Here is a 24,863-nt window from a genome sequence, read left to right on the forward strand (position 1 = left end):
TGAAAGGCGCAGAACCCCCTAATTTGGATGTCAGTCTGATTACAGTAATGCAGATCCATTTAACAGAGCCATCAGGTGAGTAGAAAATGGTCTTGAGTTATTGGTGATTTAAAGATCTCTGACCAAGATCTTTGTATAAATCATGGATCATGTTAGTAATGTGAGCAAAATGCTCTTTCTTGTTTGTAAATACAGTAACTAAAATGCTGAAAACCCTCCCCAGACAGCTCCCATGCTGTGCCCCCATCCCACAGTGGAGGGGCTCTCAGCCCTGCTCCCCTCTGCTCTCTGCCAGCAGGAGAAGACATTTCCCACACCAGAAACCCACACTTGGCCCAAATTGATTCAGTGCTTGGTAGAAATACATAACCCGGAGCAAGAAACAGCAAAATCAAAAGATTAATTGGATTTGCACGTGGAGTTCCTGCTACAAGCTGCTGCCAGTGTTCCCCCACACCCTCCCCTCCTCTCCCCATCGTGCCTGACAGTGCAGCAAAGCTGAGCTATAAACACAGCCGAGGTGGGGACATAGGGAGGATGATGGGGACATGGGGACCCCCCTCACAGTGGCAAGGCAGAGTGGCAGCTACCTGCCTGCTCCTCCTTAAGCAAGTTCTTAAAATGCCTCACAAGGATTACAGTAAAGAGCTTTATTGTCAGGAGGGAGCGAGATGGGGATTCAACTACTGAGATTTTTTGAGGAAGAGACGCCTGGGAAGGGAGAGGCAGCAAAAAAAGGAAAGAGTGGGGGGGGGGAAAAAGAGACGGCTAATGATGTGCTAAAATGCAACAGCACCTTCATGAAATATTCACTGCCTCAAACGCGTCTAATATTAAAGATTAAATGTCCTGGGATTTGTCCTAGCGACTTGGAAGCACTGATTTATGATCTGTCAAAAGCTGCTAACCTCATGATTCATAACAGGAGCGGCAGGAACATTGCTGCTCCAAAGGGAAGGAGTTGGGAGAGGGATAGCAGCGCTTGGCCCTGCTCAGCTCTGCCCTGCCTGGGGGCTGGGGCGGTCTCAGTGCAGGAAAACACAGGTCCTAATGGCTCCATCAGTGATTTTAAAAAAAGAAAAGTTATTTTTTCCTTGGGTGCTTAGTACGCAAGTTTCCCCAGCCGTGCTGTGGATCATTAATTCCTGGCGCTTATTACATAACAAATATGTGCTCTGCAAATGAGAGACATCTCAAAGTGCTTGCGAAGCAGAGCTGGGAGTCTTGGGGCACTGCCTCACTCTCGGCTCCTGCCACGGCAATTAGAGCAAGAAAAGAAAAAAACACCAACAGAGGTCAGCATCCATTGCCCAAACCCTTCCTCATATCTGTGGCTGGGGGTGCTGGGTGGGGAACCTCCCTTGCCACGGTGCAGGAGGGTTTATTTTGCCTGCTGGCTTGTTTACTGCTCCTTCAGTTTGGCATCAGAAGGAGGAACTCTATCAACCAGGGGAAATATTGATTTTATCGACTCCAATCCTGGACGTTCAGCAGCTACAGCCGGTGCTCAAGACTTTATTGGGAGGTTTATTGGGAGGTTTATTTCAGTAAGTGAGAGGGCAAGTGGTGCCACCAGCTGGGGAGGACATCCAGGGCAGGAGAGAGGGGGGATCAGCTCTCCACAGGCTTCCCAGGGTGATCTACAACCCTTTGGCAGGGTTTGGAAATTGGATAGGAAAACTCCCAGCACGGGATCAGCTGAGTGCTGCAGTCTGCTGGAATACAGAGGACTCCATCACCTCAGGTCAGATGTTTAAGGATCTATTCTTCTGTCAACAACTATGAACTGACAATTAGTGGGGCTTCCAAAACTTTTTCAGCAGAACCTGCTGTGCTCTTACAGGTCTCAGGAGCTTTTGACCCTTCCCCAACAGTATCCACCTTCCCTCTTTGGCCCCCCAAACTACTCTGTTATTTTCAGTCTGTCCTCATCCTTCCCAGGGACAATGCTGAGCCAGGGAGGATGCTGATTCCCCATGGAATGAGAAACTCCTGATAAAGTGCCTGGAGTGGGGGCAACAGGGCTCCAACTCCCAAGCCCTCTTTAGGATGAGTTTTTCAACATGCTGCTAAAATAAATCAAACCATCAAAAGGCCAAACTAAAGAGATTTTGTTCAAAGCAACTGCATCCGAGATGGACACAGCTATCCACGCAGCCCTGCTGCAGCTGAGTTAGGATTCAAGCTGAGCTTGAAGCCAAAGTCAACCAAAGTAACCAAGTTTGACAAGTAAGTGCACCTGGAGCTGGATGCAATTTCCACAGGTCCTGCACACGCCTCTGTGTAATCTTCAGCTGCTGCAGGAGCATAAATGAATCAAGATCTACCAACCCCCAGGACAAGAATCCTGCTCCCACTGCCACCACCCTGCACCCTGCCATGCACAGTCCTTCCCCTGCCTTTGGATTCAGAAGCACAAACCAGGTTGGATAATCCATGGCAATCATTCAGCTGTTCCAGCCAAAGGAAGGATCACTGCTCACTCAGCATAAATGAGGGCAGGTCCCAGTGCTCAGCTCTGGAGGTCCAATATTTTATTTCCAGTGTGTTATTAAACAGGTGGAGGGTTTAGCTCTCTCTTTTTTTTTTTTTTTTTTAATAGAAAAGCTGGAAGTTGCTGAACTATTCCTTCACTGGAATGGGGTCTCACACTCACCCACACCCTCCCTGCCCATCCCCATAGGGCCTGGGAGCAGCAGAGCAGGGCTGCAGGATGAACCATCAGCCTGCCAGGATAAGCCTGTTAGCCTCATTATGGAGAGAGTGATCTGTGGTGATAATGCTGCAAGAATCCCCCTAATCCACCCACCCAGTGCACAGCAGGAATGGAGGCTCCCAGAGTCCCTGTGCTCCCAGGGAAGCTGCTCTGTGCTGTCACTGGCACTTTTATTTAAGGAGCTGGAGGAGTTCTGGCAGTGGTGGAGCAAAGCTGCTGCTTGTCACCCTTCTCTTGGCGCTGCTGGTGTCCCTGATTCCCTCCTGGCAGCACCTTCAGGAACTCACCCTTGTCCTGCAGGAGTGCCCTGCTGTGCCAGGGCTGTGCCCCAGCTGCACAGGTATGTGGTGGGGACAAGCCCAGACCCCAGCTGGGGTGGCATCCTGATGCCAAAGGCTGTGGGGTATAAACACACACCTTCCCAGCTGTGTGAGCATCGCACAAACACACTCACACCTGTTTCAGGGCTGCCTCTCCCCAGCCAAAGGGATACAGAGCTCAGCCACAGCTTTTGCGTCCACTCCTGTCTGGACACACACACCCTGCAGAGCATCCTCAGTGTCACTGTGGCTCAGGGCTGCAGAACCACGTTCCCAACCTCCCAGTAAAGCTCTCTGAAAAGCTCCTTTTCTACCCCTGGCACCTGCTGTTCCTGCTCTTCAGGGATGGCATTTCCAAACATGAGCCCCTTCTTCATCCTGATGAGAAATGCAACTTTTCTAGAAGCAGCTTAGAACTCTAGGAACAAGACAAAGAAAGTGGCTCCTGCCCTGCTGGCCTGGCACAGAGCGTGGAGGGAAAACCAGGAGTGAATTTGACAGTTATCCCTCCTCCATCCCTGCTGCAAGTCACCCTCCTCACCTCATCCATCACAGCACCTAAGTGCAAGCTTAACTTCCAAGGATTGTGCCTGAGTTTAAGCTCTGCACGGATTTAATTCTCATTATCATCTGCTCAGCTCCTACACCACACCTCCAGGGAACACATGAGCTGATGCAAGGAAGCAGAGAGGTCCTGAGGGTAGCACAGCTGTCACCTTCTGAGCTGGGCACTGCCCCAGAACTGGCCATGGAAGGGTGAGAAGCTGTGGGAATCCACAAAATCAGAGGGTTTTGGGAAAGCTGCAAAAGGCAGGCCTCAGAGACAGCAGAATTGTGATTAGCACTAAGCAGTAGCCATGAGATTGGTCAGCAGAAAATTTATTTATACTGTAGAAAAGCAAGGAAATATAGAACAATGGTCTGTGCATTAACACTTGTCTAGAATAACTCCCTAAGCTACAGAAAAGTTTATCTAGTAGGAAATTTGAAGCTTAATAATGGAGCTCTGTGCATTGTGTTTTAAGGCTCACAAGCAGGTATTGTATTTGAAATAAGCAAGCAGTGTTTTAACCAAAGGTACCTGTGCTTATGTGGTTGGATGGAACTACTGTCAATGTGCTTTTGCTTTGTGTGATTGGTCAAGATTTATAAAGTGAGTTGTAACATTAAATTCTTTGTCTGCTGCCTGGGATGTGAGCTGGTGGCAACTTCCCATTGTCATAACCATGGAATGAGACTGATGCTGGAAAATAAAACAGCTCAAGGCAGTTCCACAGCAGCCCTGTCCTGTTTGTGATTTGTACAGAGACCTGGCCAGCGATAAGAAGCCCCTGCAGCACTGGCTGGATGGCCCGGTCAGAAGGATGGGTTCAGGAGCAGCTCCATCCAGCAAAACCCATCCCTCTTCCCTCCTCCCTGTGCTCTTTAGACAAGCACAGAAAATGCCATTACAAGAACATTAGCAGCTGCAGGATTAAACACTCTAATGGCAGAAAATGAGAGTGCAAAGACAGCAGAGATAACCTTAACTCGGCCCCTGGCAGGCACGAGTTTTGATTGCTGTTTATGTATAACACTCCAGCCTGGAGCTAAATTAGCTTGGGAGTTAACTGCCTCCTGCCCTGCTTGGTGAACGAGGCAAGCTGTGCCACCACAGGAAAAGGAATGGCATATTACATGGGTTTTGACCAAGTTATTAAACTCCATACCTTGGAGAGACAGAACCTCGTCCTATAAAAGTCTGAGTCAATAAAGGCACCGGGAAACAGCGAAAATAGCAGAGGAGCACAAGAACAAACAAATATTACTCGGTGTGCACAGAACCTGCATGGTATTAAATTGAACTATAGGAAGAGGTGGCTGTTTCCATAAACACAAATACACCCTCAGCAAGGTTGGTCATCTCCTGATTTACATGCTCAGCTCTGCAACCTCCAAATCCCCTTAACAGGTTGCCCTTAAAAAAAAAAAAAAAACAGCTCTGTGTAAAATGTAAAATGACTTTCATCTGCCTCCTGCCCACAACACACCCCTGGTCCTACCCAGACAGCAGTACCATCTGTGGCTCTGGTGACAAACTGGCCTATTTGGATGATGATGGAAACCCTTTTTTTTTTTCTTCTTTTTTTTTTTTTTTTTTTTTTTTTATATCTCCTCCTGCCAATTTCCAGAAAAGAACCTTTGCTACTACATTTCATCTGGTTCTTTCAAGCTCATGCTTTGGGGACTGGGGGAGGGCTACCAATTGTGGATGCAATGTGAGAATTTTGATGAAGAAAAGCCTGATTTATAGATGGGGAAAAAAAAATTCAACACATTTGCACCTGCTAATCAAGGTAGCTATCCATCTCATTTATGCCACTGCTCCAGCAAGCCTGACAGCACAAAATCAGAGGCTGTTTCTTCCAGCATTTGGCCCTGAGGGACTGATTCTCCAGCAGGTCTCTTCAGCAATGCCCACAGAATGTGCAAGTGGATGGGTTTTGTGCATACAAAGCAGGTAACTGTGCTCACAAATCAGGATTTGCATATGCTGCTGGAAAGGGATGCTCTCATGGAGGCTGGTGAGGGAGGCCAGCGAGGCAGCAAGCACTCCTGGATTGTACCCAGGGGTATCCCAGAGCGTGGCACGAGCAGCAGCACCAGCAGCGCTCCCACAGCTCTTCAAAATATGGAGAGTGAGGAGAGCTGACAGCCAGTCCCACAAGACAACAAACCGGCCCTGTTCTGGTCTCAAACAGCACAGGCAGCACCTGCCAGGAGGATGGGGAGTTTTGGCTGAGCATCTCCAACCAAGGAGCCCATCCTGCCTGTCCCATCTGATGTGGCAGCTGGGCATGGTCACTGTGTCACATCCCAGCAGCGCCCATTTGTCTCTGGGTCTGCAGTCAGACCAACCAGACTGGCTGTTTCCAAGGCAGGAGGGATGAGGGAGATGGCATTTTGCTCGTGTGCAGATGTCAGTGCTCCCTCTGAAATGCTCTGATGAGCTGGGGCTTCACAACACAGGTTTCAGATTTGTCAGGGGGGCAGCAATCATTTAATTACACAGTGAGTCACACGACAGAGATGCAAGGGAAGGCAAATTAAGGTCAGGCAACAAAGTGGATTTTGGCATTTCCTAGTGTTTCAGAGCCTCTGTTTTCACTGGGAATTATTCTCCACACTGAAGGGATACTGAGCGTCCAGGGTGACATGTCAATATACTGTACAGACAAATCCCACCTCAAACTCCAACCCAAAGAATGTGCTGGGCTTGAGTGTCACCAGAGAGAGCATGTGTCACCTGGGGCTCTCTGTCCAAAGGTGTGCCAGGAGCCCACGGCACTGCCACCAAGGACAGGTCCTGCCCACAGAGGTCTGTCCACATCCCAGGGAGCTTGGGACAAGGCAGATCCACACTGCCATGGGTATGGCTGAAGGCAGATTAGCCATAAATGTGCTGGAGTGTCAGAGCTCAGTGCACCCCTCTGGGTGTCCAGAGTTGCTGAGGACCCCACTGGAGGGCTCAGAGACCCTGGCACGCTGCCCAGAACACCTGGAGATTTGATTATGACCCCTGGAGCAAGTTGCCAGCTTTGTATGAGGACATGAAAGTCACACAGGTTTGAATAATGTAATAACAAAATGATCACAGGGTGAAAATGTAGATTTTAGGATTTTTGGCATGGGGCTTATGAGGACAAGATGGAGGAACTTGGGTGTGTCCAGCCTTTCTTCTTCTTCTTGTTCTCCATTTTCTGCAGTGATGTTGGCACTTTGGGATTGGTTTAGAGTAGAAGTGCACTGTCTAACACAGGTAATAGGTATTGGGAATTAAGTGTAAATGTGTTATATGTAGTTTGTAGTATAAAAGGACAACACAGAGAGTGCCTGTGGCTGCCCTGCTGAGCAGATCTCAGCTGGGCAGAAAGAAAATTTTATAGGTAAGAATTAATAAACAACCTCAAGACCGAAAAGTGAAGAGTCCAGACTCATTCTTCAGTTGCACGGGCCGAAACAGAGACATCCTGCACATCTCGGGACAGCAATTATCAACAGCAACCCGAGACTGGAGGACTTCAATGGTGGCTCTGCTGCTCTTCACAGGGGCAATTTGAAGGCTTTCAGCCTCCAGAGAGAACAAATCTCAGTCCATCATTCTCATGGATGCTCTGTCCAGCCTGAGAAGGCAGAGGGCAGGGGAATCCCTGGCACCCATCGCTTGGGATGCTCACAGAGAGGATAAAATCCCTGACCCGAAAAGGTTGAAATCCAGACAGGATTTATATGCTGCCATAAAACCACAGGCCTTCCTCTCTCATGGTGATAAAAATAAATCACCCTTAAAAATAGAACGACATTAATAAAAATAAATCTGAAAGTACATGCAGTGTATCATGGGGTTACAGTCTGCCTCAGCCTGGAGGGGAAACTTGTCCCCAGTTAAAGGCTGGTCAATGGTGATGAGCAGACATGGTACACAGGGTTATGTCCTGGGGTGCAGGGTCAAGCAGGTACTTCCAAAGGCCTAGTTTCAGTTCTTGTGAAGTCTGGGCCTCTTAAAGGAGTTTTAGATTTAGGCTATGAAGGGCAGCAGCCCCATCAACCAGTCCTGCTCGATCCATGAGGATCCAACTGGCAGAAACAGGACAAAAATTCTGGTTCATTCAGGTGCACACTGCCAGGTTGGAGAGAGGGGGAAGAAGCCAGTAGGAGTGTTGGGGGGTAGGACAGTGGGGATGGATGGAGACGAGAGATCTCTGCAGCCAGATCTGGAAGTTGGGGTTTATTACAAAGGGCCTGGGTGCAGGGCCCTGCTGGGAGCTGCCAAACACAGCTCAGAGTAGGCCCGAGAGAAGAGAGGGGTACAGAGGATGAGAGGGTAAGAGAATAAAAGGGTAAGAGAGCGAGGTTCCCGGTACAATACCATAAATCTTCTGTGTTGAATATTCTGATTCTCACTAACCAATCTAGTACAAGATACAAATCCTATAGCTTTTACATACAGCCTATAAGAATCATTACATTAACATAGTGTGTTACATTTTAAACCCTAAAAACTCCTCTTTGGGCCTCTTCTGCCAAGCTGTAGGGTGTGCTCTGACCCTTGGGCCTGTCTGCAAGCAGAGGGTGTTGTTCCATCAAAAGAGGATCACCTTCAGCTGGCCACACCATTGTTTTCCAGTTGTTCAGTAACTGAGGGATCTCAAAGCTTGCTTTCATTTCAATCTCACTTATACTTTCTATATTCTCAAAATCTTTTGCCAGGCAATCATATTTACAGGGCTTTGCTATTTCGTCTTCCCCAGCAGAAGCCCAAGGACAGATTTCAGGAGAGGGCCCTGAGGGCTGGGATGCAGCTGCTCTGCCCTCACCCTGGGCAGGGAGGGACCACGGGCACCAGGGCTGGGAACGCAGAGCAGCTGCCGAGGTTCAGCTCCAGCACAACTCCCGGGATAATGAGCATCTCTCCCTTCCCTGCAAACCAGATCTGACACATCCTGCTGGAGCGTGGGGCATCCAGCAGGAGTGACAAGCTGCTCTGGGAGCCGGGGTCACAGCAGGAGCAGCAGCTGGGCTGGCAGGGCAGAGCAGCAGCTCCTCACACTGAGGCCATGGCAGGATCAGCCAGCCCTGCTCCCTGCCAAGGATGGGGCTGGCCAGGGGAGCCACAGGGCTCTTCCAGCAGGGCAGTCATGCCCTGGCTCCATACAGTGTCCTTGTGGTTTCTGCTGAAGGCAGAGCTGTTTCTCTCCCCCTCTGAACCAGGGGACAGCTGAATGCAGCTCCCCTCTCCCACTGAGGTGGCTGTGTATTGCCAATGCCTGGAACAAAAAATCTTTCTGCGCTGTGACATCTGGATGAGGAGAGCCTCCTCCTGCACCACCTCCATCTGTCAGCATGGCTGTTGGCACCTCCCAGCCCTGCTTGGGGCTTTGGGTGATGCCCAGGGCTGTCTATACAGGGAATTCATGCAGCATCACCCTCCTGCCATGCCTGCCATGCAGACAAGCCTTGAGGAACAGGAATACTTAAGAAGAGAAGATTGTCTTGACCAGTAAAATTAGTTTGTAAGACCAAGTTCAGTATTTGCATCTCAGCTGAGCAGGGAGGGATGAGAACAGGGTCACCCCCAGCACCCCATGAGGTGTTCATAACTCTGAAGGATTTCTTGTTCTAATCCATGTATTAATGACAGTCAGGGGCTTTGGGAGGCTTAGGAAAAGCCTTCTCCACAGTGAGCCATCCTTTAAACCCTCTGGCAGAGCCAGACACCAACATCCTTACCTGCAGCCATGAATCTCATACACACATAGGGTGAAGAAGCTCATGGCTCACAAGGAGAGCTGGGACTATGCTGGGATGGCATCCTTCTGCAAGGAGATGGGGTTTGGGTGCTTTTCAGACATTCATCAAGCCAGGACCACAGAGACACTTGTCTTCACACCACCAAGAAGGCATCCAATGCAAGGCTGATGAGCCACTGGTCAGTCACAGCACAAAAACCAAGCACAGTCCCCAGGCCATCCTCTTGTGCAAGGTCCTGTCACCTTGTGTGGTTTGCTATGTTCTGTGTTCTTGGCTCACTGCAGCACTCCCATGTGTCACCCAACAAAGACAGAGGGGAAGGTGACACTTGTCCTTTGGCCAGTCCCACACCTGGGTTCCACCAGGGCTGGCTCTGCTCCACAGGCAGGAGCTGCACACCAGCAGAACAGCTCAGCAGAACTCTCATCAGAGATGAGGAGGGATGGCAGAGCTCACAACTCCACCAGGAAGGGCTGGAGGACACATCCAACCTAGGTAAGCACCAGGCACGAGCAGGAACTACTGGGAATTGGTGGTGCTCTGCAGTGAAAATGGCCAGGAGAGGAATGGAGATGGGGTAAATTCACATTGTCCAGACTGGACAACCCAACTGAGAAGCAGAACAACCCAACTGAGAAGCAGAAAAACTCCACAAGCCTGCAGCTGTCACACCAGAGAACTGGTAAATTCACCATTTCAAATCCCCATCTTGTGCCCATCTTCTTCACACTTTGCTGATGGGGGTCCCCACTTTGTGACCTTGCTAGCACCCCTCAGTCCCCCATGCCTACCACCAGGCTAGAGCAGAGGTGAGCCATCAAAATACCCAGTGACAGACCTTCTCCCTCACATCTCTGAGCTTTCCAAGGGTTTCCCTCTCCCCCAGCTTCCCTTACCTGTGTCCTGGTCACAGAGCTGCTCACAGGCATCAGTGGTCCTCTGTCCACAGAGATCCCTCACCCAGGGGGACGTGGCATTGATCTGATAGTACAGGGACAGCTTGGCTGGGTTCAGCCAGTCAGAGATGTCCAGGTAGCTGCCCTCACTCACAACGAAGCTGCTCCCTGTGGGGAATGGGGAAAAAAGTGTGTTAGGTGAGTGTGGAAATCTGAAAGAAAAACCCCAAATGTGCATTTTGGCCCAGCATCAGAGCACCGCACTCTTCAGGAGCTGCTGTGATGACAAGATCTGTAAAATAATAATGAGTTCACTGGGTGACCATGTTCACAGGGGTCTCACGTTGAGGAAAGAGACAAGGATCTGACTCCATGTTTCAGAAAGTTTGATTTATTATATTATGATATATATTACATTAAAACTATACTAAAACAACAGATGAAAAGATTTCATCAAAAGGCTAGCTAAAAATAAAATAAGCAAGAATAATAACAAGGGCAGCTGTCTTGGACTCTCTGTCCGAGCCAGCTGAGCTGTGATTAGCTATTAAATAAAAACAACCAACATTGACCAATCACAGATGCACCTGTTGCATTCCACAGCAGCAGATAATCATTGTTTACATTCTGTTCCTGAGGCTTCTCAGTTTCTCAGGAGGAAAAAATCCTAAAAAAAAAAAGATTTTTCATAAAAGATGTCTGCGACATCACTGACAGCTGGTCCCAAAGAACTTCATTTGACCATTTTTCTCCACAGCAATGTGCTCCAGCAAATGGACCACCAGCTCCTCTGCCCTAGCACTACTGGGATTTGATTCCAGGTCTCTGCAGAAATGAGGACCAGTGTAATTATTCTGATCTGTAAGCAGAGCATTAAGGAGGAATTGTCCTGGAGGCACCTGGAGCTCAGGGCACAGATGGGCAGCAGCAGCAGGGCCTGTTCACCTTTTGTGGAAGGTGAGTGGATTGGCCCAACACACAACTTCTTGTGTGAGTTATCTCATACCAGACACTCCCCCACCCTCTCCCTCCTGTGAGTTACAAGCGAATTCCTGCCAAAAATATTTTCTTACAAAATCTTATGCTTCTTTATTTTGCGAAATGTATTTTTCCCCACTGGCATCTGGGAATATGCATCATCTAATTAGCCAAATAGATTTTCAGTTCAGCCCAATCATTTCCTTATCTAACATCTGAGGCCCAGCATCGCTTGGGGGATTTTGCAGGCACAGAGGTCCTCATTAACTCTGATCTTCAATTACATTGATTATAAGACTGCCTCCATAACAGTGCTGCACAGATCAGAGAGGAGCCAAAAAACCTCTGCCATTAAGTGGTGTTTTGCAAAACTCACCATGGTAAAAGCCTCTAAAAAGAGGGGAGAAGAAACCTGCAAGGAGGAGTGGGCAAGGGGAACTACCAGGTAGTGGAAAGGTGGCTGTGAGATTCTGCACTAAGTCTGAGGACTTGCAACGTGGGCAAAATTTGCAACCACTGTCTGAATGTTGAAATCCTTCTCAGAGATTACCCAGGGATAGCAAGTCTACAGATCCAGGGCCTGTTGTTATGAAACTGTAAGGCTTATGGCCCTTAGTAAAGGACTAGGACACCATTCTTTGAAGCCGCAACTTACTTTGATGAAAGCCAAGAGATTAAAAAAGCAGGACAATGAGCCTGCAGCAGCAGCAGCCACCCCACGTGAACCTGCTTGAACACAAACTCTGGATCTCCTTTTGAAGAGGATCCCTGATGCTTAGCAAGAGGGAGCCCTTCTCACCCTCATCCTGCACCACATTAGCCATGCAAAGGATAAAACAAGCAGAGCCTCGAGTCAAGCATCCCAGTGAGTGACCTCATTTTCAGGCATCCCAAGATCTCAGCACCAGCTAAATCCAAGCCCTAATTTCCCATAAACTTGGGTCTTTGACACTCAAAGTGTTTATATACCATAAACACATTCACAGACACATGTCTAAACTCAAAGCCAGTGGAGGCTGCCAAGCTGCTGACTGCTCAAGCAAATGAGAATTAGACATCAGAGACACAGCAAGGCAGGGGCTGCTCCACCAAGGCTGCAGGATACATCTCAATCAGACACAAGGCAGCAGTAAATCACTGGGTAAACCCCCCAGCACCACTGCAAAGCAGAGAAACACTGAGCACAAAGAAGTTCCTTAGAGCCACGTGGTTTTATCCCCTAATTATTCTTTTCAATGAATTTTTAAAGATAGCCTTACATACCAATAACAACAATTGCCGGCTTCTTTTCCCAAACAGAAATGCATTGTGCACCCTTTGGGAGTGTTTACTATTTACATGTAGGTGTCTAAGTAGTAACCTGTCAATTTTGTTTTCCTCCTGATTTCCGCAGCTCCCTAATAAAGAGCAAGGCTTGGGAAGCACGTAGGGTTGTTTTGAGACTCAGCTACAGACAACTCCCTCTGCACCCAAGGACTGAAGAGCAAAACCAGCAGCTCTTGATTAAATCCCTATTTAATGAACCCCACTTCTGGTTAAAATACAGCTTGGAAGTCACAGAAGTAAACCCGACACAAACCAGACACGCCATTGGTACCCAGAGGGATGAAGCTGGCAGAGGATCCTGCTCCAGGATCTGCTCCATGGGCAGGTGGGTGATGGAGGGGTGACCTCTGGGGCTCCCCAAAATGGAATCATTCAGGTGGAAAAGACCTCTCAGATCATCAAATCCCACTGTTTCCCTGCCAAGGCAACCAGGACATGTCCCCAGTGCCACATCCATGCACCTTTTAAATCCCTCCAGGAATGGGGACTCCATCGCTGCCCTGGGCAGCTGTGCCAGGGCTGGACAGCCCTTTTCTCTGAAGAAATCAGAGAAATCTTTACATTCAACCTAAAGAATCTTTATATTCAACCTAAATGTTCCCTGGGAGAAAAGGCCAAACCCCACCTGATTCCACCCTCCTGTCCGGGAATTGTAGAGAGTGAGAAGATTCCCCCCCAAGCCTCCTTTTCTCCCTCAGATGCTCCTCATCAGACTTTGCTCCAGCCTCTTCTCTGGCTCCAGGTATTTTGAAGATTAATTATTTTGATTTTAGTAATTCTGATTGAGAAGTCATCCTCATTATCAGGTTTTTATGGGGGTTGGTTTGTTTGTTTATTTGAAAAGCAGCAGCGAAAAGCTCTCAATCCAAAAATTCAGGCTCAGTGCAAAATGGAGGGTTTTCTACCTCAGTCTGAAAAACCCAAACCCAGGGAAATTAAAGGTTTTAGTTTCCTTTGTCCTTTACCTCCTTCCTCCCCTTTCTTTTCCTCCCTTTCCTTCCTCAGAGGAGTGAAGGAACAACTTCTAGCAAGGGAACTTCTCACATCTCTGAAGCTGAGTGTGTGGCAAGGTTTTGAGAGACATTCACAGACACCTTCATCACCTTCTCTCCCACTGAAAACACAAACAAACAAACAAACACCCCAACCTTGATCCCTTTATAGCTTGCCTGTGAAATAAATAACAGAAAAAAGGCACTCTACAAATATTTTGAAAGCTAAAATTCTGATGATTTCAAAGCCTTTTCACAAAATTTTTCACTTCACTTTCAAAGAATCCACACACAGAAAACAGTTTCTCAAAAGTCACCGTCGTATACATATCAAAACCACCTTGAAAAGCTCAGAAAGGGCAGGTTGAGGAACAAATTCTTTTAGAAATTACCAAGAACAAACATTTTTCCAAGGAAAAGCTGTTTCAAACACCTTGCTGGGAACATCAGCTGGATTTGTTTTCCACGACTGCAGTCTCTGGATGGAGGGAAGGGAAGTGATGGAGGACTTAAGGGGGGTGAAACCCAGTACAAACCAGCCTCCCAAAACCCTCCTCAAGGACCTCAGACCCTACTAAATCACCCCCACACCCGGTTTGAAGCACCCCTTCAGCTGCAGTCCCCAGAGCAGATCCCAGCACAGACACTCTGAAGATACAGGAGGGACTGTGCACCCTGCTGTCCCTACGTCCAACCTCCCAGGCATTCTCCTGGACACTAATGTCAAGCTTCCCACTCAAAGCCTTGCTGAAATCTCCCTTGAACAGAGACATTTAGTTCTCAGGGTAAAGCAGCCATCAACCAACCAAGTGAATACAGAAACAAAATGACAACTCTGCACCCAGCACCACCTCTGAGGAACCCCATACCTGTGGCATTCACATTCTCTGAAAAAATCCCTTTGCCCAGGATTTCTCTCCTGGGAAGCTGAGAAGCCTCAGAGAAAAGGAAAACAATTCTTATCTCATTTGCTTCTCCTGTGTTGTGCTCATCTGAAATGTGTTTGGAGATTGTTTACCCACAGGTGATTGTTCCATTGCATTCTGCTGGGAGCTGTTTTCACTCTTTGGCCAATCAGGGCCAAGCTGTGTCAGGACTTTGGAAAGAGTCAGGAATTTTCATTATTATCTTTTTAGTATTCTGTAAGTATCCTTTCTGTATTCTTTAGTATAGTTTAGTATTCTTTAGTATAATATAGTATTATAAAGTAATAAATTAGCCTTGTGAGAACATGGAGTCAGATTCATCATTCCCACCTTCGTTGGGGCATTCCCTGCAAATACAATACTCCATACCAGGACATGTCTCTCAAATACTGTTGGAATTACAAGCCAGCCAATGCCACGGAGCAGTGTGGAGAACACCAGGACACAGCTCCAGCCCCCTCTCAGCTCCACAAGGTCCAGCAACCCCTCAGGGGATTGATTTGTTTGGGTTTCTGTGCGCATGTGTTTTCCACTCCCCCCGTTCCCTCCCCAGCGCTGATCAAAGCTGGGTGAGTTAAGGCAGCATCAGAAGTTCATGTCTCTCATGCTGGGGTCTCCTTCAAAGTTCAGTGGAATTGCTTAAGCCCTGACAAAAGAGGCTTGAAGTTTTGACATTTCAAAAATCATTTTCAAGAACACAACAGGATAAAACAGCTCAGAAGAGATATCTAACAAGGGAAAAGAACAAAGCACCCAAAAGGCAGCCAAAAGGGTTTGGCTTTTCCTTTCTCTTTCTTTTCAAGGCAAAAGATCAAAATATAATTTTTTTTGAAGAACATCTATTTATTCCTCCCTCTGCTCTTTTTTTGTCATCTTTGGTCCATTCACTGTTTCTTGGCCAACAAAACTCCTTTTCATCTAAAATTAGTATTTTGTGTTGGGAAGCAATGGGAGGTCATACTATAGGTTGCTATTAATGTATCCAGCCCTATGCTATCATACAGTTCTAATCCTGTTACAGATAGTTTTTATAAACAGTAGAGGAAAGATGATCCCTCTGGCTTCATTCTATAGGTACAAAGAATAACCCTATTTGATTTCTTTAGAAACCCTTTTTTCCCCTTGTTAAACTTGAAAGAACATTGCCCAAAGAGACAACTCCTCCCCTATCAGCTCTTCCCCTTGATCAGCTCTCCCTCTCCTGTCCTGGGCCCAGGGCATGGAAACTTCTGCTTCTGAAATTTCTCCCAGAAAATGCCAAAGAGCCGGACACACTTTGGGTGCCCAGGACACACATGTACTGACTTAAGCAAGGAAATGTGATTTGGGGCAGGACTGCACCCACAGACTAACATAGTACTCAGCTTTACCATCCCTCACCTGCCCAGCACAAAACCAGGTGATCTGAGAATAATTTAAATAGTTCTAAGTCAAACTCTAAATTCTATAGTCTAGTTTGAATCCAGGGTCAGCATCACACCAGGTTAAAATCCAAGACAATCCTGACAATCCTCTTTACTCTGTTTTAACTATTTCTCTCACTGAACAAGGTGAATTTCTTAAACAGAAAGCTGTAACAGAAAGATTAGAAAACAGCACAAGCCTATGGACACATCTTTCATTCAATCCTCCCTCAGCTGAAGCACTCACAGTTTATATGTCACAGTGCTTGACTCCAGGGTGTATTTTCAGCACATGAACTGCACCCATGGGCTCCCACCTGCCCAACCCAATGGTGATCAAGCCTCCATCCCTTTGGAACACCATTAATCCTCCCAGAGCTTTTCCACCCTGGCAAAGCAGAAGTCAATTAGCAGTACATGTCTGTGTGCAATTACAGCTCAAAGTGGCACCACCTTTCCTGTGGGAGGAGCAGGGCTGCAATTTAAGTGTTAAATTACATTTCCTTGATCATTCTGACAGACTCTCTCTTTGGGTTTTCTTGTCAGTCAGCCTTGATTTCTCCAGGGCTGAGCTCCTGACAAACAACAAATGTATTTATAAGGCAGGTGATGGCTCTGCCAACTTCTCCTAAACTTAAGCAAGAAGGAATCTGCCCACCCTGCCTTGTGGTCAAGCTCATGTTGCCTTGAGATCTCCCATGGCACCTTTAAGACAAAGTCATTGAGGAGGTGTTGGTAAGAGCACAGCTCTGTCCTCAGAAGCCATCTGGGCCAGCAGGGGCTGAGACAGAAATGAGACTCCTGAAAAAAAAAAAAAAAACAAAAAAACAAAAAATCTTCTCCTTAATGCTCTGCATCTCCCAACTCCCACGCTGCAGCCCAGGGCTCTCTGACAGTGATGCTCTCCAGATATCAGAAAAGGGCTCAGCGAAATCCAGCCCAAATCTGATCACATCACAAAGCACAGAGGAGCTGGGATAAGCTTGTTGTATGAATGCAGAATTCAATGTTGGCATCTCCATCTATGGGAGGGAGAGCAGGTTGGCTGATCAAAGATGTGCCATCCCTCCCAAAGCAGAGGGTAAATGGTGTTGGTAAAGCTCAGCAAGTGCCCACCCCTGTGGGGAGGGGGCATCTCTCAGCATGCAATACTTCCCAGCTCTGAAGCAGCTCCTGCTTGTCACAGACATTTTTTATGAAAAATCCTTTCCTTAGGATTTTTCCTCCTGAGAAGCTAAGAGGCCTCAGGAACAAAATGCAAACAATGATTATCTGCTGCTGTGGAATGCAACAGGGGGATCTATGATTGGCCCATGTTGGTTGTTAGTAATTAATGGCCAATCACAGTCAGCTGGCTCAGACAGAGAGTGAGCCACAAACCTTTGTTATCATTCTTTGTTATTCTGTTCTTAGCCAGCCTTCTGATGAAATCCTTTCTTCTATTCTTTTAGTATAGTTTTAATGTAATATATGTCATAAAATAATAAATCAGCCTTCTGAAACATGGAGTCAGATCCTCATCTCTTCCCTCATCCTCAGACCCCTGTGAACACCATCACACCTGCCGACACCATCCAAATGCAACACCAATCCAATGCCAATCCTATGCCAATCCTGCTGGCTTTGCTCCACTCAATCCTGCAGAGGAGAAGGAAGAACATTTGGCTTCCCTGCCCCAGGAGCTGGGGAGCTGGGCAGCAGCTGAGCAGGTTCACCAGCCTGCCAAAGGCACGATATAAACATGATGTACTTCAGCCTCCAGAAGCTGATTAGTTCTTCATGCAAAGAGCGTTCGTGCTGTAAAACCGTCTTGGAATCCCTTTGATCCACGCTGATACAGTTCATAAATTGATGTTAATATTTAGAGTTCATGTCTGGTAACACTGCAGCCATTTGCTCACATTTTCTTGCCAGGGAAGCAGACACGGGAGCAGGAGTGAGCTGTAACACAGACACCGAGGTGACCCTGCTGATTACGAGCTGCTGGAATAAAATGCAATTTGTAAAGCTGCCCCCAAACACGGCCACCTTACATGAAACACACAGGGCCTGGAGCAGCCAGACGTGACACTGAGTCTGCAAGAAAGTGTTGCTTCTGTCAGAGCCCTGACCCAGGTCTCCAGAGAGCAAAAAACCCTGGGAGGAGAACACAGCACAAGAAGAAAATTATTTTAAACCAATTCCTTCTGTTGATTTCAGAGGGGAATATGGATCTGGGAACAGCTGGTGAACATGGGAGACCCCAAACTCAGAATCTTTCTGAAAGCCTGAAAAGATCACAGCATCACAGAATGCTTTGGGACCTTAAAGATCATCTTGTTCCATGCCTCTCCCATGGGCAGGGACACCCTGCACTGGACCAGATTGCTCAGAGCTCCACCCATTCTGACCTGAGATAGCTTTGAGACCAGATCTCTTTCTCCATCCTGGTACAAACCTGGGGAGCTTCACCTGAAAATCAGAGAGTGTGTCCAGCTTCTTCTTGATGCCAAAGGGGATGGGGCACAGCCAGCCCCCCACCTCCCATGGCTCATCTCTGTGTGAGCACACATACAGCACATCCTGAGTGCCCTGAGGGCACAAGGCAATGCTCAGTCACCTCCAAGAGCTGCAGAAGACTGAGCAGGAGATGTCAAAAACAAACAGTTTAAACCAACACAGTTAATTAAAACCAAAATGAGAAGTTGTTGTGAGTCCCAACAATTGCAGTCAGCAGAGCAGTCTTCAGGGAAAATTAACACAGGCTGCTAATAGCAGCATCCAATTCAGCAGCATCTTGGAGAAAACAGTGGTGGGGGAAGGTAGGAAATAATCTGCAGATGAAACAATTACTGATCAGCTGCATGGCAAGGACAGCACGGCTTCGCTCAGGCAGGCAGACACAGATGCAGGAGATTAAAAGAATAAACAAAAAGCAGCTCCCTCCACCTCTCTCTGCCATCTTGTCAGATGCTCCAACACAAAACACGGTCTTGAGTAGAAATTCCACTTCTGCTGGACTCCTGGCTTTGCAAGGGGAGATCTGCGTTTACTCTCAGGGCAGCGTTCATCCTGGAAGAGGATTCCACACTGGCAGGAGGGACAGAGCCAACACACGGGCAGCTCATCAGGGTGGGGACACTGCCCACACCAAGCTCTGATCCCACATTGGATCCCCGCCTGCCCACACTGAGCTCTGTGCACCCCCTCTACACCCATCCCACAGCCCAGCAAGGTACAGAGGGATCACCACAACTTCCCTGGCACACACCTCAGAAGAGGAGGGAAGAAGGCTGTAAATGCCCTGAAATGTCTTTGACAAAAACCTGCTTTATGCCCTTTGCTTTATTTCCACTTATAAAACAAAGCCCTACCAGCCCCTCACTAAAGGCAGCTCCTGCTTCCCTCTGCACCACTGGAGGATCTCACCCACCTCTCCCACTAAAGTACAAACATCCACCCACACCGTATATAACCTCTCACAGGCTGTAAAAACGGGAAGCTTTAATTGATACTATATTTCATACTGTTGTGCAGCAAGGACGTACTCCAGGCTGAGCCCTCCAGAGTATCTTCCTCCACCCTGCCTTCCCTGCAAGCCGTTCCCATTGCTCCAGCTCTACTTTTTTGAATTATTACCTACAAGAAAAAAACAAAGCCAAAAAAACAACTATTGAATGTACTGAATGTAGAGCTGAGTGGCTCCCATATTCATAAGAGGTTTTATTACTCAGATGGAGGGACTCTCCTTTCTTCCCTCCTTTGACACAGCTAAAGGGTCCTCTAAATAATGCCTTGCATTTCCATATCCTCATAAAAGCCACTACAGTTCTTTCCATAAATCTGAGGCACCTCTGAAATCAGAACAATTCCTCCTGCTCAGCACAGGCAGGGGCTGCCTCGAGACACAAACCCTGGAGCAGCAGAAGGGAGTAGAGGATGCTCCAAGCACTGTGTTTGAATAGAGAGGATTTAGAGGCACCAACTCGTTTCTGGGAAGCAGGAGGCCCCAGCCCTCCCCACCAGCTCCTGGCAGGCTCTCCTTGATCCAGCTGCTCCACGAAGTGAAGGCACAGCAGCTGTGCAAACCAGGCAATAACTGCTCAGCGGGGAGCGAGGCAGGGGCGCCCCACCAAATGAACAAAAGGAAGAAAACAAACCCAGGGAGAAATAAGGGCAATAGAGACAGGCTGGTTATTATAGAACTGCTGCTTGGAATATATCCTCCCAGCTTGGCTGCCAGTTGGCTTCTAGTGCCAGCCCTTCCCCTCCCCTTTCCCACCCTGCCACTCCAGCAGGCTCTGGAGCTGCTTTCTCTAACGCCATTCTTGCTGCAGCTCTTCTCCAAAGCTGGAGACATTTGGGGAGGCTTCCCCCCTCTTTCTTTTCTTGGCTCTGGCTGCTGGCACGCCAGAACTGGCTGGCATCTATTTAAAGTTTCCTTCAAAGCTGAGTTCTCATCGTCTAGGAGAGCGATTTCTTTCAGCCTCTGCCTTTGTTTGGCTCCTCCTGCAGAGGTGCCGGTAGCAGCTCCGCTTTCAGCTTTTCCTGGCTCCTGGTGCCTATTGAAAATCCCACATTTGAAAAGGGAAGGAGAGGGCACCACTCCCTCAAATGGGAACATCTCCTGTGAATGCACCATGGCTGCCTTCTCCCAGAGCCTGGTTTATCATCCTGTGCAGCCCCAAAGGGAACAGCTTTGGGAATTCAGACGATTTCAGCGCGCACAGACACCCGCGAGACGCGGTGCCACCGTCGGGTGCCACACCAGAAGCTGCTGCAAGACTGATCAAAGCTCCCAGACTCTGCCAGGCCAAACACGTCAGCTCTGTTGTCACCTCGGTGCCACAGGGATGCTGATGCCAACCCTCTGTAAAAACCACATTTAATCCCCCACAGGAGATCTCCAGGGAGGAGCAGGTCCTTTCTTCTCCATCAGCATTAAAATGCAGGTGCTGAGCCTTGGCAAACACATCCAGCCACACTTTTCCTGGGTTTCATTGAAATTTCCCAGCCCAGCTCAGTTCTGTGATGTCTTTAAATGCTTTGTAATATTTCGCTGCCAGTTGGGTGGCGCCTTGGGATTTGTTGTTATTCAAAAAGAAGGGACAACTTTAAGAGCTTTTTCTCTTCCCAAGCAAGAGACTGTCATCACATAAAATGCTGAGATTTCAGGGAAAGTGATAGCCACTGCAAAATGTCTTGGCTGCTTCTGTGCGAAGAATTTGACTGTTTCTCATAAAAAATATTTAAAAAGTTTTCGCAGTTTGTAATTATATTTTACAGTTTCATTACAAAGCTCATTTTAATTCTTCTCCAAACCGTTGTTACCAGTCCTCTTGCCACTTTCTCTTCAGAAAAGTCATTAAGTCGGGACTGGAGATCATCCCATTTCCCCCAGTTTCAAGGATATTAATCTGCTTTATTGGTATTTCATTGTCATTTTCATTCGAGTGTTCCCTGCATTTGCATAATTTGCATTGCCACTCCTTTCCTGGTGACAAGCACAGGTTCAGCTTTCCACTTTCATTCTATGGAGTCTCACTGCATTTTGTTTATTTTCTTTTTCAGGACACACTGTCTTTCCTGGGCCAGAACCACAAGCTGGGGAAAGGATGCTGAGGTCCTGTGTCCATCCCTGCCTTCCTGGTTGACCTTCAACAAATACCAGAACCAGTGTGAGCTCCCAGTCCAAGTGCTGATTTGTCCAGTTCCCATCCCAAAGGGACACAAGTTAGCACTGGAGGAACCTCATGTCCCAAATGCAGGAGTTTCTGTTCTCCAGTTACTTGGAACCATCTCTGAAAATTTCAAGTATTCATATGTGGCTTAGACAATCATTAAAACCAATGTGTAGACAAGTCCCTTCTTTCAAATCCTTAAATCACAGAATGGTTTGGCTTGAAAGGGACCTTAAACATCCTCTTGTTCCAACCTCCTGTCATGGGCAGCAACACCTTCCACCAGACCAGGGTGCTCAGAGCTCCATCCAAACTGGCCTTGAACACTTCCAGGGATGTGGCATCCACGCCTTGATGTTATCTTCATGTCTCCACTGAACTCATGTTCAGTTCCTCCAATGTGTGAACACAAAGTAGATCTCTCCTCCTCTTTCCTAAAAGGGCCAAGCTGTGACCCCCTGGGCTATCCCAGCTACCCAGAAACCAATCTTAGCAGGGCTAATCCCACTTCAAACACACTGGTGACTCCCATTCTGCCATGGGGTGATGATTTCAACCCCCCTCCACTGGTCCCTGCAGGTCTCATGCCACTGTGTGTCGTCGCAGACATCTTTTGTGAAAAATCTTTTCTTGAGATTTTTCTCTCGTCTGAGAAGCTGGGGCCTCAGAAACAAGATGTAAACAATAGTTATCTGCTGCTGTAGAATGCATCAGGTTTTGTCTGTGATTGGGCCACCTTGAATGTTTACAATTAATGGCCAACCACAGACCAGATAGCTTAGACTCTCTGTCCGAGACACAGATCTTTGTTATTCATTCTTTTCTATTCTTAGCTTAGCCTTCTGAGGAAACCTGTCCTTCTTTTCTTTTTAGTATAGTTATAATGTAATATATATATAATAAAATAAAAAAATCAAGCCTTCTGAACATAGAGTCAACATTCTCATCTCTCCCTTCACCTGAAAACCCCTGTGACCACTGTCACAATGTGTCTTTAACCATCTCCCCCCCCCCAAAACAACAATCCCCCAAGAGCTGCTCTCCATTCCAAAGCTCCCAAAGCAGGGATTTGTCCCAGAGCTGGCTGCACCAGGAAACCCCAGCAGCTGCTGATGCACTGGCTGCATGCAGCATGTTTCTGGCAGAGAGAAAGTGCCCCCTCTGCATGCCCCAAGCAGTGAGACGAGTGCAGGAGCTGAGGAATTGGAACCGACTGAATAATGGGTCCTGTCTGCTGGAAGAAAATGAAATTTGCCCTCATGTTACTGAAAACTTGCACTCGACGCTCACTGCACATTATAAAGAAAAGGTCAGTGAAACACAACAAATGCAAGGAGCCCAGTTGGAGAAAGCAATAAATAGTGACAGCAGCACTTGTCTAATTCATCAAAGCATCTGTGCCTTTGCTCAAACCCCAGCAATTTCCCTCCATGCTGCTGCAAGGGCTGGGATGAGCAGCTCTGCTGCTGCAGGACAAAACAGCTCTGCTGCTGCCTGTCTGTGCAGCTCCCAGGGCTCCTCAACGAGTTTGGAGGAGAACAGAAATATCCATCAGACGCAATTAGCACCAATGATAACAACGATAATATTAATTGACATGACTGAGATTTTGGCCTCGGGCTGGCAGATGTGCTTGTGGAAAGGGAGATCCCTGCAGTCAAACACAGCTGGGGCATTCCTAAAGAGAGAAATCTCCATGTCCCAAACACACCCAGAGGGGCAGCAGGAGGGGGGGGCCACAGAGAGCAAGGCACAACTTTCCCAGGCATTGTGCTGGGGAAGGCTGTGAGAGGATCAGAGAAAAGAATAATAAATTCTTATCTTCCCTTGCTGCACCTGTTGTGAACATGTGAAATGTGTTATGGAGATTTGTTTACCTAAGGGTGGTTTCTTAATTGGCCAATGGTGATGGTGTTTGGATGGATTGACCAATCTGGTCTGACTGTATCAGACAGTCTGTAAGGGCGATGTATTGTATATTTGGGGTGCCTTGATGAAGGAATGATGCATCTGACTCCATATTCTCAGAAGGCTAATTTATTACTGTATTATACTATATTATGTTAGAGAACACTATACTAAACTATACTAAAGAATAGAGAAAGGATACTAACCGAATGCTAAAAAGACAATAATGAAAACTCCTGACTTTTTCCAGAGTCCTGACACAGCTTGGCCCTGATTGGCCAAAGAGTGAAAACAACTCACAGCTGAATCCAATGAAATAATCACCTGTGGGTAAACAATCTCCAAACACATTCCACATGAGCTCAACACAGGAGAAGCAAATGAGATAAGAATTGTTTTCTTTTTTCTCTGAAGCCTCTCAGCTTCCAGGAGAAAAACCCTGGGCAAAGGGATTTTTCAGAGAATGTGAATGCCACAGCGATGGGTTTCTTAACAAGTATAGTATAATAAAGCGGTGGATCAGCCTTCTGGAATCATGGAGTCAGTGCCAATTATTACCACAACAGGAATGCCATGCCACGATTAGGAGTGTCTTACCATCAGCAATGAAGTGCTCGGGGACGTGGAGCGTCACCTTGACGGTCAGCGGGCAGGAGAGCTGCGAGCCGCACACCACGGCCAGCACGCAGGAGCTGACCGCGATCAGCGTCAGCGCCGTCTTGTTCACGGGGCTCTTCATGGAACCTGCAAGGCACACACAGCCGTGGGTGGGTGGGGGGCCAGAAGGGAAAGATGTGCCCAGGGCTTTGTCAGCAGAGGCAGGGGAGAATCAACATGGGGAAGGCAGGCGTGGAGAACAAGGACGGGAGCTCAAGAAGGGTCTGCATACCCCAGGGTTCTTATCACACCTTGTTTGGCACAGGGTTTCATTTGGCTAGAGGAGGGAACCTCTCAAAAAACCTGCTCAAAGCCCTGTACAGACCCTCTCCCTGGGAACTTCTCCCTGGAATCACTCATCACACCTGCCATGCTTCCCTGCTGAAACCACCATAACTTCTTGTCAATATTGGTTGGCTTCGCAACCCACTGTGAAACCCTGTGGGGCAGGACCCAAGGTGGTTAGGAGAGCAGTGGCTGCTCATAGCATGGGTCAGGGGCTAGGGTCTACTATGTGATAGGAATGTGCTTGGTGTGCCACCGAGAGTTGGATATTTTCTTGCAGATAGAGGCTCAGTAGGAGCACAAAGACATAGGCTTGGATTACCCCACCACAGCATCCCCAGGTTGGAGCCTGCACAGGGAATGCTCCAACCTGGGTTTGTAGGACAGGAGAAGTGGCTGATTTGCTGGAAAATATCTCCCCATCACTGAGACCAACAGGAGCAAGTAAATTGATTATTTATGAAGCATCTTTCCTTATGCATGGATCATCTAAACAGCCATCCCA

General features: G+C 47.7%; 1 protein-coding gene across 2 annotated transcripts in view; it reads right to left on the minus strand.

The window, feature by feature from the left end:
- Nucleotides 1-24,863, minus strand: part of ASTN2 (astrotactin 2) — a 352,662-nt gene that overhangs the window by 201,662 nt on the left and 126,137 nt on the right. For both annotated transcript variants that reach the window (XM_074556304.1, XM_074556303.1), the window contains 2 exons: nucleotides 24,014-24,160; nucleotides 10,224-10,391 (listed from right to left, as the gene is read on the minus strand). In XM_074556304.1, coding sequence (XP_074412405.1) covers nucleotides 10,224-10,391; nucleotides 24,014-24,160 — 315 coding nt within the window. The remainder of the gene's footprint in view (nucleotides 1-10,223; nucleotides 10,392-24,013; nucleotides 24,161-24,863) is intronic.

Source organism: Zonotrichia albicollis, chromosome 21 (assembly GCF_047830755.1).
Source record: "Zonotrichia albicollis isolate bZonAlb1 chromosome 21, bZonAlb1.hap1, whole genome shotgun sequence".
NCBI classification, from domain to species: domain Eukaryota; kingdom Metazoa; phylum Chordata; class Aves; order Passeriformes; family Passerellidae; genus Zonotrichia; species Zonotrichia albicollis.